Genomic DNA, 13,155 nt, shown 5'->3' with positions numbered 1-13,155 from the left:
AGTTCCTGTACTTCTCAACTGCATCCTTGATCTGATTGTGGAGGGCGATTAGCAGATCTATAATGCCTGCATACCTCATCAGTTGCCACTCAGGCCACACTGGATTCTTTTCCACAATCCCTTCTACGATTTTTAGCGGGAGCTGACCTGATGCTCTGTTGGAGGGAAGCAGGGGGATAGTGGTGCATTGCTTTCCTGTATAGCTGCCGCTTTGCCTGTCGCCAAAGCAAAGTTAGTCTCAAAATTGCCTCTACACCAAACTTCCTCAGGGTCCTACCTGCAGTAGTAGTAGTATCCAATCTTGTATGTACACAAAGTTTTGTACATGCCACTATTCCACCTACATCCATAGCTCAACACTTCCTTCTTCTGGTCACAGTCCCCACCTACCACCCTTACCTTCACATGTGCAAGTGTTCCCCAGTCCATCACCCCTCCTCCCCTCACTCCTCTTCCCTGAGTCTGATACTGTACTTCATTCATATCCACAAAACTCTATTGGCACCACACCTCATACTTAACATCCTTAGCCCAAACCGAACACTTTGTACATTCACCATTCTGAATCAGCACAGCTATTTACATCCCCTGCCGCCCATGTAATCCACATTTTTATCTGTTGTCCGAATGTCATCAAATGGACCATTTCAAACTTCAAGTAATGAATTGCTACTTGTGTCTTTTTGTGTTGCTAGTCTTTTGACAGTATGATGCGGTCCACCACGATTTTCTCTCCTGTGCCAATCTTCCTCATCTCAGAATATCAATTGCGCCCTAAATCTTCACCCTTTTTAGTATGTATTTCAGTCTCCGTCTTCCCCTGTGGTCTTTACCCTCTATAACTTCTTTAAGTGCCATGGAAGTTATTCCACGATACCTTAATATGGGTGCTATGATGCTGCCTCCTCTTCATGTCGAAGTTTTCTACACGTTCCTCTCCTTGCAGATTCCGCAGAGAACCTCCTGGTTACTTACCTTATCTGTCCACATTATTTTCGACATCCTTCTAAAGTGCGACATCTCGAATGCTTTGATTTTCTTCTATTAGATTTTTCGCACAGTACCTGATTCACTTCCACGCAATGCTGTGCTCCAAATGAACATTCACGGAAATTTCTTCCTGTAATTAAGACCAAGCTAGTACTGGAATGGAGTCCGAGGGAGCACCGGAGGCCTAGAGGAAGACCACCAGACAGATGGGACAAAGACATCAAGAAGATCGCTGGTAACACCTGGGGCCGCGATCAAGCTGAAGAAAAGATATTTTGCTACCTTGGAAGCAAAATAAGTCATTAATGACGAAGCATGGAGGGCATAAAGCGTAGTCCAGGAAATGCAAAGATGACATTCCTCGTTGAAAGAAGTCTAATTAAGTCACACATTGGTCTTAATTCATCATCATCATCATCATCATCATCATCATCATCAACCAATTCAATCATTAAATGATGTGGCCTCTTCGAGTCGTCTTCTCTACTGCCCAAGACCGTCCCACTTGGAGAAGACTGCTGAAAGCCTACCTGAATCCACGACTCGAAGAGGCCACATCATTTAATGATTGAATTGGCTGATGATGATGATGATGATGATGATGATGAATTAAGACCAATGTGTGACTTAATTAGACTTCTTTCTACGAGGAATGTCATCTTTGCATTTCCTGGACTACGCTTTATGCCCTACATGCTTCGTCATTAATGACTTATTTTGCTTCCAAGGTAGCAAAATATCTTTTCTTCAGCTAGATCGCGGCCCCAATTTTGATAAGTTTACCACTAATTTCAAGTCTGCTACTCTTCATTACTTTCGTCTTTCTTCGGTATACTCTCAACCCATAGTGTGAGCTTCTTAGACTGGCCATTCCATATAACAAGCCCTGCAATTTTCTTTCACCTTCACTGGGAATAGGAAAGTCATGAGAGAAATTTATCATTTAACCTTTCAGCCTGAATTTTTATCTCACTTCTGAATCTGTCTTTTGATTCTGTAATTTTTTCTTAAATGTACGGATTAAAGTTGGATCCCTATCTTACACTTTTTTAAACCTGAAACCTTTGTTCACTGTCTTCTATTGTTATTCTTCTTCTTGGTTCTCGTACATATTGCATATTATCTTTTTTCCTAAAGCTTGAAGGGCCTCTATGTGATGCTCTTCATGAGATTTTGTTTAAAGTAACATCACCTCAATTTAATATGTAGTTAGTAAATCTCTTCCGACGTAAAATAAATGTGCCGCTGAGTGTGTTGTTATCAGACACGGTTTATATATTTTCATACTCTGTACCGAACTTATCTGCTAACTGTCTAATTCAGATGCACTTGTGCAAAATCCATTAAGTTTTGCTACTTCTCTTCGACCCACAATGATTCACTGCCATACTTCACTGTATCTGTCCCTTCTTTTCTATCCTGCGATAATAAAACGAATGGATGTGTGTGTGTGTGTGTGTGTGTGTGTGCAATTATGAACTCCATGTGTATATCCTTGGGAATAGAGTACTCTGCCACGGTGACAGTATGGCCAACTTTATCGGATGCTTGTTGGCTAGCAAAGAGGCCCTGGTCTATCCTTTTGTGTAAGCTGGCCCAGTACTTTAGGTTTGCTCTCTGGTCACTTCCGTTGGAGAGACAACCCCCGGTTTTGTTAAGGGAGTTCGTCACTGTTCGCTGGGAGCATGGTAAAATCGGTTACTCGTAAGAACTTCCCCAATTAGTTTGGTTACTGTTTTAATTTGGGTAAGTTCAGCGTAAAGTTAAACCCTAACATCGTGAGTGTTGAATACTTGAAAATTTAGGTGATTTCATAGACTATTGTGTGATTCAAACAGTCACTTGAACATGTAGAAGTGTGTCAAAGTGGGTAACCATTCAGTTCAGTCAGCTTCTCATTTTTCTGACAGCGATTGCGTAAGACTGTTATAGTATCACATTGATTTTCAATTCGTTTTATTCCGTTCCTTCCATTTTTCGGTAGTTGCCTTGTTAGTTACCACGATATGTTAATTTTAACGTTTAGGAGCCTTCAGCTTTGACATCTTGTTAGCTTCGTGATCAATTCAGTGCACATCTTGTATGTCTATCATTTAAATTTTCTACATCTACATCTACATCTACATTGATACTCCGCAAGCCACCCAACGGTGTGTGGCGGAGGGCACTTTACGTGCCCCTGTCATTACCTCCCTTTCCTGTTCCAGTCGCGTATGGTTCGCGGGAAGAACGACTGTCTGAAAGCCTCCGTGCGCGCTCTAATCTCTCTAATTTTACATTCGTGATCTCCTCGGGAGGTATAAGTAGGGGGAAGCAATATATTCGATACCTCGTCCACAAACGCACCCTCTCGAAACCTGGCGAGCAAGCTACACCGCGATGCAGAGCGCCTTTCTTGCAGAGTCTGCCACTTGAGTTTATTAAACATCTCCGTAACGCTATCACGGTTACCAAATAACCCTGTGACGAAACGCGCCGCTCTTCTTTGGATCTTCTCTATCTCCTCCGTCAGACCGATATGGTACGGATCCCACACTGATGAGCAATACTCAAGTATAAGTCGAACGAGTGTTTTGTAAGCCACCTCTTTTGTTGATGGACTACATTTTCTAAGCACTCTCCCAATGAATCTCAACCTGGTACCCGCCTTACCAACAATTAATTTTATATGATCATTCCACTTCAAATCGTTCCGCACGCATACTCCCAGATATTTTACAGAAGTAACTGCTACCAGTGTTTGTTCCGCTATCATTGTGTATTCCAACGGTAACTTTACATATTCACCCCGCGAGGAGCAACTTCTCTTTGCTAGCCACATGTGCTCATGACGGAGGTCTTTTGTTCTTACCTTTTCTCTGTGTAAATCTCATCAACAGCATTTGGATGTTACGTACGTGTATGATTAACCCAAACTTTAATTTTCCCGTTCCATAAACGACGAATTTCGTAGCAGATTCGGATACAATTTGTGTCATTTATCAAGTATCGAACTTAATATATATCACGCACCAACCGGCACGTTTTACTATGTTCGCAAGCGTTTTTGGTTAAGTTATCGAATTTCATGCTCGTTCATTTTTACCTGCAATTATATTCAGTCCTTCCATAACAAATTCATCACACGCCTATAGAATTTCCTTGCGCAATACTGTGGTACAAGCCATCGTTTTTCATAAATTATGTGTCATTTAAATTAGTCCAAGGTTACAATGGTTACCATGCAGAGCAGCAACTACCAAACCAGAGCCAAGATTATTCATGCTGCAGCCGCAGTCTTTAAGCGAGGAAATTCCCGCGAAATACGGAAGCTAGCTGTAGTAGCAGCGATCATGCTGCTTCTCTGTTTAATATTACACCCCTTAACAACTAAGAAACAACCTTTTGAGCTTATCTCAAGTTTCCGGAGAATTTAGGACGCCGTGACCCATTTCACATTGTTAAGCACTTTTTCTAGGTCCACAAATCCTACGAAAGCATCATATGTTTTTCTTAGGTCGTCCCTCCACTCACAAACATAGCTTCAGAACTATATCTCTGGTACCTTTCACCTTTCCTAAAATCAAATTGATCGTTATTTAATCGTTCCTCAGCCTTATCTGCATATTACGGTAGATTGTTATACCAGACAGCCTTTCTTTTTTCCTGCAGCTGACAACTGTAGAGCCTTCAATAGCCAGCATTCGGGAGGATAACGGTTCAGACCCGTGCCCGGCCATTCAGATTTAGGTTTTGTATGATTTCTCTAAAGCGCTCCTGGCAAATGCCAGGAATTTCCTTTCAAAAGGAGCGGCGGATTTCACTCCCCGTCCTTGACACAATCCAAGCATGTGCTCCGTCTCTAAAGATCTCGATGTTGACGGGACGTTAAACTCAATCTTCCTTCCTTCAATATCCAGCTGAAGACCTTTGGATGAGGCTGGGATACATAATCTATATTGGCGAATAACACGACCTGTTTTAACGTTGTAGACGAAATTTGTTGACTTGCCATCATTTTCCAGTCTCTGCTCACCACGCTGAGTCACCACAGTGCCTTGCAGAACACAAATGCTGGCCACAGGTGCGTGACGACTTTGGGGAATTCATGGCTCCACGAGATGTACCCGTGCTGCTGTGTCGCAGCCGCACACTGCGGCGCTTCGTGCTGGCCTACCTGTCGCTGGGCGTGTGTGACGTCACCATGTGGCTGACGTTTCCCATGAGGGGCGCGGGCCTGCCGCTGGACGTGGTGCTGCCCTTTGATACGGCGCACCCCGTTGGTTGGGCGGCTGGCTGGCTATACTGCGCCTTTGTCACGGTTCACGCCATTGTGATGAACATGATGGTTGACGCCTTCAACGTTAGCCTCATGGCACAGCTCAGCATGCAACTCGTCATTCTAGGAAGAAAGATTGATGACTTGGCCAACGACGGCGAAAGCATGGCATCATCACCGCCACAGACGGCATCCAAGGGAGATGAACAACCACGGACGTTTTGTTCTCGCATATATAATCACTGCTCGTCGAAGAAGATCAACAATCACAATCAGAGAATGAATTCCCTAGCACTGGATGTAGAAACCAAGGAAATTCGGCAGTCTGAAGAACTTTCCAGCAGTGGTGATATTCACTATCGATTGAAAAAGATTATCCTGCACCATCAAACTATTATCAGGTAAGCACCTAAGTAGTTTATGGGGCAGATTATCAGCATTTAATAATTCTGACACAAATATAAACCCATATGTTTGTTAATATTCACTGATGACCAGTTCGTGTAGATTCTTGAAACACTTCATGGAACTGCTGAGGAAATAGTTTGCAGAAAATTCTTTACATAACGTAAGACCCACGGTGTGTAATAACAGCTAGCTGATTCTGCAATGAGAGAACTGCAGAGTGCAAACTTACTGAAGAGCGCAACAACTGGTCGATGTGCAACACCAAAGAGTGTATCTACATTCGTGACAAGCTCACCAGACAAAATACTAACAGCCATCTTCCATAGAACGCGAATGACGGCAAATGGGGTTGAGCTTTTGCTAGGTCGTCATGTGACCCTGCACTGGTGACAGAAACCATGGCAGTGAAGTGGTTTCCGTGTGTCAGTCGGTTCTATGGAACCAGCCCAGAAAGATAGGTCGACGTGAAGAGATGTGGGGGAATGGTAGAAGGAAGCGTTTTCGTGAAACTTCCTGGCAGATTAAAACTGTGTGCCGGACCGAGACTCGAGTTCGGGACCTTTGCCTTTCGCGGGCAAGGTTGGGGATGAGGTACTGTCAGATGTAAAGCTGTGAAGACGGGGCGTGAGTCGTACTTGGGTACCTCAGCTGGTAGAGCACTTGCCCGCGAAAGGGAAAGGTCCCGAGTACGAGTCTCGCTCCGGCACACAGTTTTAATCTGCCAGGAAGTTTCGTATCAGCACACACTCCGCTGCAGAGTGAAAATCTCATTCAAGCGTTTTCGTGTTTTGCTCTAAGCACTATGAGACTTAACATCTGAGGTTATCAGTCCCCTAGACTTAGAACTACTTAAACTTAACTAACCTAAGGACATCATGCACAGGCAGGATTCGAACCTACGGCCGTAGCAGCAGCACGGCTCCGGACTGAAGCGCCTAGAACCGCTCGGCCACCGCGGCCGGTGTTTTCGTGTTTGGACGTGCCGACGACCACATCGTGAACGATGATTTCCGTTGTATTGCTCTATCAATGCGGAATGTGTAAGATGTCTAGAAGAAATAGTGTACCACACACAACCATGTAATATTGACGTATGAGCAGACAGGGAACGGAGACGAGTTGCAGCCACCTTCTTACACAAGAAGTTGTGTCAGCTGCTATTTTACAAACATTTTGACTACGATCATTTTACTGATGGCTAATTTAGGAAATCGGGCTAAATATTCGGGAGGATGACGGTTCATATCCCCATCGATCCATCCACATTTTGGTTTCCCGTCATTTCCTTAAATTCCTCTAGCCAAATGCCATGACCATTCCTTTGAAGAGGGCACTGCCAATTTCTTCACCCATTATTTCGTAATCCTACCTTGCGCTCAGTTTTTAATGACAGCGCAGTCGAGAGGACGTTAAACTCCAACCTCCCTTATTTCTATATTTTGGACTCAAAGGTTATGATTCCTCTCCAAAACATAAAATAATCAGTGCAGAAGCCAGTGCAGGCTGCAGATCCTTTCTGTTAAGTCACACAAATCTGAAACTGTGTGTTATAGAAAGGTAAAATTATGATTGTTAATCCTTCTCGGACATTCCTATTTTTAACAATTAAACAAATAGAAATAAGCAAATCGAAATGATTCAAAGCAAAGTTTCTGGTACAGTAACTATTTCATGAGAGGTCTATTAAACCAACTTTTGTTTGTAATATTGAGTGTGTACTTTTGTATGAGATAGTAATTAACGAGGAGGTCACTCCCTCACACATTAACAGTTACAAAAATATTCCGAATGCTTGTGAACTAAGAAACATCTAAGCTAAACGAGGAAATTAATATGCAGCCCTACATTCTTTGCGCAGTTCCATAAGCACATGTACACATAAATGAAGATGCATATGCCACACTTTCTACATCTACATCTACAAATTTGCCTCCTTTTTCACCTATCTCGCTATTCAGAAGAGTTACGGAACACGCATTGCTCTGTCGAAGGAAACATGGAAGCCCTTTAGCCAAATAGGAGATCTATAGACAGGTGTGCTTTCGAGAAATGTTCGGTTTAACTTTTTTGAAAACAGGGTTTTGATTGGGCCAGTATTACTGATTAGTTAATTAAAATTATTCTTTATTTACTATTATAAATAAGTATTCTGCATGTGTGCTTTTATTTTAATTATTGGTTTAGTTATTAGTTTTAGTTGGTTTAGTTTAGTTCCTTATTTCCTTATATCTTTACTCTCCTGAAAAGTTGGAAAATATAAAAATTTCGTTTTAATTACCACAGGAGAGCCAGAGTTGTATTCCATAGCGGCGACCTCGCGGAAACTTCTCGTCGTTATCTGCTCAACGTGAAGTCTCTAAAACCTTTACTCACTACACAGATTGTTCGGCACAAGTATGTGCTATGTTGTTTGATGAATCTGGATGATATGTCTAACAATTTAGCAAGTTAAAGTTAATTAATTCGGAGATAATGTCTCGACGAATTACGACCGTGGGAAATGCAGGTTCGCTCTATCGTTCCAAACTTCACCTCTGAGCGATCTACGTCTTGTAATATCTGTACCACGGCAATTAACTAATTTCGGTATGGAGATATATACACCTTGGATAGTTGATGTTAGTTATTGTATTTTAGGTAATTTCCAAGAATCATTGCAAATCGAGGTGGCGGGGTCCAATCGATACATATCGAATGTGTGATCGTAGATTGATCATGCGACTCTGGTGGCGGGCGTTATGAGTATGTTTATGGTGGTCGCCACAGCAACGACAAAAGAAGAGCATTACAAAAATACTTTTAATTGCAAAGGAGACGACTTACCTTACTCGTCGTCGGTGTTGGAATCATGCGAAAGTCCATTACGGTGGTCTGGATGGATAATTTGGAAGAGTCGAACCATGTATTCTTCCTGATACTCATTCGTTTTCCGTACTGACCACAATGAAATTGTAAACGTATTTCAGCACCGAAGCTGTTCTTACGAAGTTTTACACGCTTCACACCACCACAATCTACAAAGTCCCTTCTTTCCTCGTGCAGTAGTGCTCCATATTTGCGACAAAAAGTTGAACAATTTTCGACGCTCGATAAACATGGAATTAGATTTTTCCATTTCAGTGAAGCCGCCGAAGAAACGTCAAGAACACCAGACATCCCACTCACTAACCACATAAATCGTCTGGAATTCCATAGCAATTCACAAATAATTCGCGGAGGTACGTAATTTAGAGCAACTAAGGGAACGACGGGAAACAGATAAAAATGACAATCACAAATAACTGATCACAACGCCTGCCACCAAAGCCGCATGATCGATTTACGATCGCACGTTCGATATGTATCGTTTGGACACTGAAACTTCGATAGACAATCTTACTTGAAAATTATCGGGTTTTATTTTGTGCAAATAACTATTTGAACAGTTACTATACACCGTAACGACGTCTCACAACAATACAATCTCTCTCCTCTTCTCACACGTCCGATCTGGCCGTTTACTTCACAAAGAGTCCATGAAACAAAATCTTCGGTTCGATAAGACACAGAGATGCGTTCGGAGCACGGAACGTCCTATTATCGCAATCGGTATATGCCGTTTCCCACAATAATAATTCGTCGCACGAAAATTAGAGCATTGCATGCATTGGTACGCTGTTGCCCACAGATACATTGTGTGTCTATGTGTACTGATTTCATTCATCAGTTTTACAATCATATCACGAAGAGGGAGAGGTCTCCAGGCTCTGGCTGCCCGCCTACGATCGAGTGGCTGAACTGTAATGAGACAGGTAAGAGCACAGATTGTTTAATGCTATTACGTGTTTTTCATTTGTCAGAACTCGTAAACACCTAATGTTAAAGCAGTGTCGTACATGATCGTCATCAAGAGAATAGGAACTATAATGGTTTGGAGCTCTTTACCGAGCGAGGTGGCGCAGTGGTTAGCACAACGGACTCGCATTCGGGAGAACTCGCGTCCAGCCATCAACATTTAGCTTATCCGTGATTTCCCCAAATCGCTCCAAATAAATGCCGGGATGGTGTCTTTGCAGGGACATGGCTAATTTCCTTCCTCATCATTCAGACAGTCCGAGCTTCCGCTACATCCGTAATGACCTCGATGTCGCCGGGACGTCCAACCCACTCATTCTTCCTTCCTTTCTTGGATTTATTTACAATAATGAAAGAAGTTTGCAGTTCTGCTGGTGACTTTCTATAACACAAAAATAATCCTCAACGGCCACATACGAATAAAGTATTTATGTAACTGAATTTGTGGCGTTTTGTTGGAGCTGCGAGACAGATGGTAACGTTCTCACTTCGGTCCCTAACAGTTTTGTTATCACGCTTAAATATAGGACAGCAGCTGACAGTGTTCCTGCTGCAGATTTGCTGACGTATCTGCTAATAGCGTGTGCGAAGGCTGCCAAATGTGTTATAAGAATGCAGATATAAAGGTGGCATAGTGATTGCAGACAAGGTTACAGAACACAGGAAAAACGTTCACTGAGAATGAATACAAGTACAACAAATGGATATACGTAATAGAAGAACAAGCTAAACATTTTCTTCTTTAAAGAACAGTCACACTAATACATGAAATTATGTGCATAGTGATATGTAAAGTGATTTCAATACAGGCAGTGTTGAAATGGGTGTTATATAGTGACAGAACGACATTTTGATGCTGATGTAACTGGTTGAGTGTTGAAAAAAGAAACAAGGGTGTTCGTCCCCAAGCATCAATGTCGCATAGACTAGTAATGAGTAAACACAGAATAAAGGGAAGCATAATGCTTCAATACGTAAAGATTGTAAAGGTAGTAGATCTGGTCCTGCTGAAGTCAGAAAGACAGAAAATATAGGACAGCATCGGTGGTGCAGTAGTCGAGAAAATTGAGAGGTTGGTGACAAAAAGTAGCTGGTCAGTGTCTGAATGCAGTTGCGAAACCATTGCAGAACACACAGCAGCAGAATGAGTAACTGCAAATATCTCTGAACGCAGCAGCATAAGCAACCACTGATTGACTAAATTGTTCCCCACTAGTCTCGGACGCGTGTTAGGAGTGAAGGAAAACCCGAAATCAGAATAGAGGCATCACTGAGGCTATTACGTCTCTTACCACGTTAAGAACTTTTATAGAAGCAGGCAGGTTATGACACACATTTTTTGGGTTTTGCCAAAATGCAGACATTTTCATTAGTGGTTTCGGAGAAAAAACTGACGACTGGGACCTTGAGAGGGCGGTGGGGGAGGGAGAGCAATAATTCAGCTGTTTCAGCAGCTGCTAATCGTCACAGTATTATTGCGTCCTGGGAGGTAAACAAACTGTTCTGGAATGAAGGATATACGGAATTTAGGCGACTAGGCGATCATCATTTCTACGTCTGTTGTGAAACTTCCGTTTTGCCTGTACTGACATCGCCCAAGGAAGGTCGTTTACCAAGTCTTGTCTATGGGGGATAAACGAGAATCAAAGATACTGGGAGTGTTGGATGACCACACTACGGTTCTAGCCTGTCGAAATGTTTAACCACATTGTTATCAGACAGTAGAAATTCACCAATCACGAATGGTGAAAGCCACAAAATATGATATGGTTCCCTATACAATGGGGAGAGTATCTCGGATATTCCCTTTTTAATTGAAAGACTTCTCAATAGAATCCAATCAGCCTGCCGAACCGATGGTAGAAGTGTACCTTTAATTGTTGATTTTCCATCTTATGGTTTTAAGTCTCCATACTATGACTTTACGTGAGTCAATATCTGCTGTCAGTTTTCCTAATTAGGAAGGAAACCTCATTTTCAGTCCATACACAACCTGACAGTGGGTTAAGCAGACGCGATCCATGGATTGCGTTGCTGTGAGCAGGTATAATATACGGCAAATACTTATCCAAATCATTATGGTTTTTACAGACACAATAGGAAATTTGCTTAGTTGTGATTTTCGCCCATTCTATCCTTCCACTTGCCTTAGGGTGAAATAATGTTGTCCTCCGTTACTTCATTCCCAAAAGTTTAGAAACTTGAACAAATAATGAAGGTATGAAATTTGTCCCTTGATCTGTGACTATCATGTCATGACAACCAAATGCAAGAACTAAATGTCTAAATGTGTAACGAATGCTTGTCCCACGAGTTCTACTGTAATGTCAGCAATCGGGACCAAGACTAGGAGATGTGATAAGTGGTCAGTTATCGAAAATATGTAGTTATTTTCTTGTTGCGTCTGTAGAAATTCTACTACAGTGTCCAAACTTGTTATTTTAAAAGGGCTGGAAATTTGGTAATATCTGAAACAGAAATTTAGGGCTAGCCTGTTCTGAATGCTGTGCCCAGCAGTACATATGCAAATGTAATGTTCAGTGTAATCCTGCCATTATTCCCACCAATACTTAGGCAAGTTTGAATATAGTGAAGACACGACACAATCATGTCTCACTCAAGTGCTTTGGGTATTATCAGTCATTTCCCTTTCTGGATTTTATGATGTAAAATACTGTGTTCAGATTTACTGGGTGATCAAAAAGTCAGTATACATTTGAAAACTGAATAATTCATGGAATAATGTAGATCGAGAGGTACAAATTGACACACATGCTTGGAATGACATGGGATTTTATTAGAACAAAAAAAAAAAAAAAATACAAAAGTTCAAAATATGTGCGACAGATGGCGCTTCATCTGATCAGAATAGCAATAATTAGCATAACAAAGTAAGACAACGCAAAGATGACGTTCTTCATAGGAAATGCTCAATATGTCCACCATCATTCCTCAACAATAGCTGTAGTCGCCTCCCCTCATGAACCATAGACCTTGCCGCTGGCGGGGAGGCTTGCGTGCCTCAGCGATACAGATAGCCGTACCGTAGGTGCAACCACAACGGAGGGTTATCTGTTGAGAGGCCAGACAAACATGTGGTTCCTGAAGAGGGGCAGCAGCCTTTTCAGTTGTTGCAGGGGCAACAGTCTGGATGATTGACTGATCTGGCCTTGTAACACTAACCAAAACGGCCTTGCTATTTGGTACTGCGAACGGCTGAAAGCAAGGGGAAACTACGGCCGTAATTTTTTCCGAGGGCATGCAGCTTTACTGTATGGTTAAATGATGATGGCGTCCTCTAGGGTAAAATATTCCGGAGGTAAAATAGTCCTCCATTCGGATCTCCGGGCGGGGACTACTCAAGAGGACGTCGTTATCAGGAGAAAGAAAACTGGCATTCTACGGATCGGAGCGTGGAATGTCAGATCCCTTAATCGGGCAGGTAGCTTAGAAAATTTAAAGAGGGAAATGGATAGGTTAAAGTTAGATATAGTGTGAATTAGTGAAGTTCTGTGGCAGAAGGAACAAGACTTTTGGTCAGGTGAATACAGGGTTATAAATACAAAATCAAATAGGGGTAATGCAGGAGTAGGTTTAATAATGAATAAAAAATAGGAGTGGGGGTAAGCTACTACAAACAGCATAGTGAACGTATTATAGTGGCC

General features: G+C 42.2%; 1 protein-coding gene across 1 annotated transcript in view; it reads left to right on the top strand.

Moving 5' to 3' along the window:
- Positions 1 to 5,077: 5,077 nt before the first annotated feature.
- LOC124803311 overlaps positions 5,078 to 13,155 on the top strand; it is a 31,871-nt gene continuing 23,793 nt past the window's right edge. Inside the window, exon 1 of the mRNA XM_047264495.1 lies at positions 5,078 to 5,649. Coding sequence (XP_047120451.1) covers positions 5,078 to 5,649 — 572 coding nt within the window. The remainder of the gene's footprint in view (positions 5,650 to 13,155) is intronic.

The sequence above is a fragment of the Schistocerca piceifrons genome, chromosome 6 (assembly GCF_021461385.2).
Source record: "Schistocerca piceifrons isolate TAMUIC-IGC-003096 chromosome 6, iqSchPice1.1, whole genome shotgun sequence".
Lineage (NCBI taxonomy): Eukaryota > Metazoa > Arthropoda > Insecta > Orthoptera > Acrididae > Schistocerca > Schistocerca piceifrons.
The sequence above is the reverse complement of the archived record's forward strand: the minus strand, read 5'-3'. Positions and strand labels throughout refer to the sequence as shown.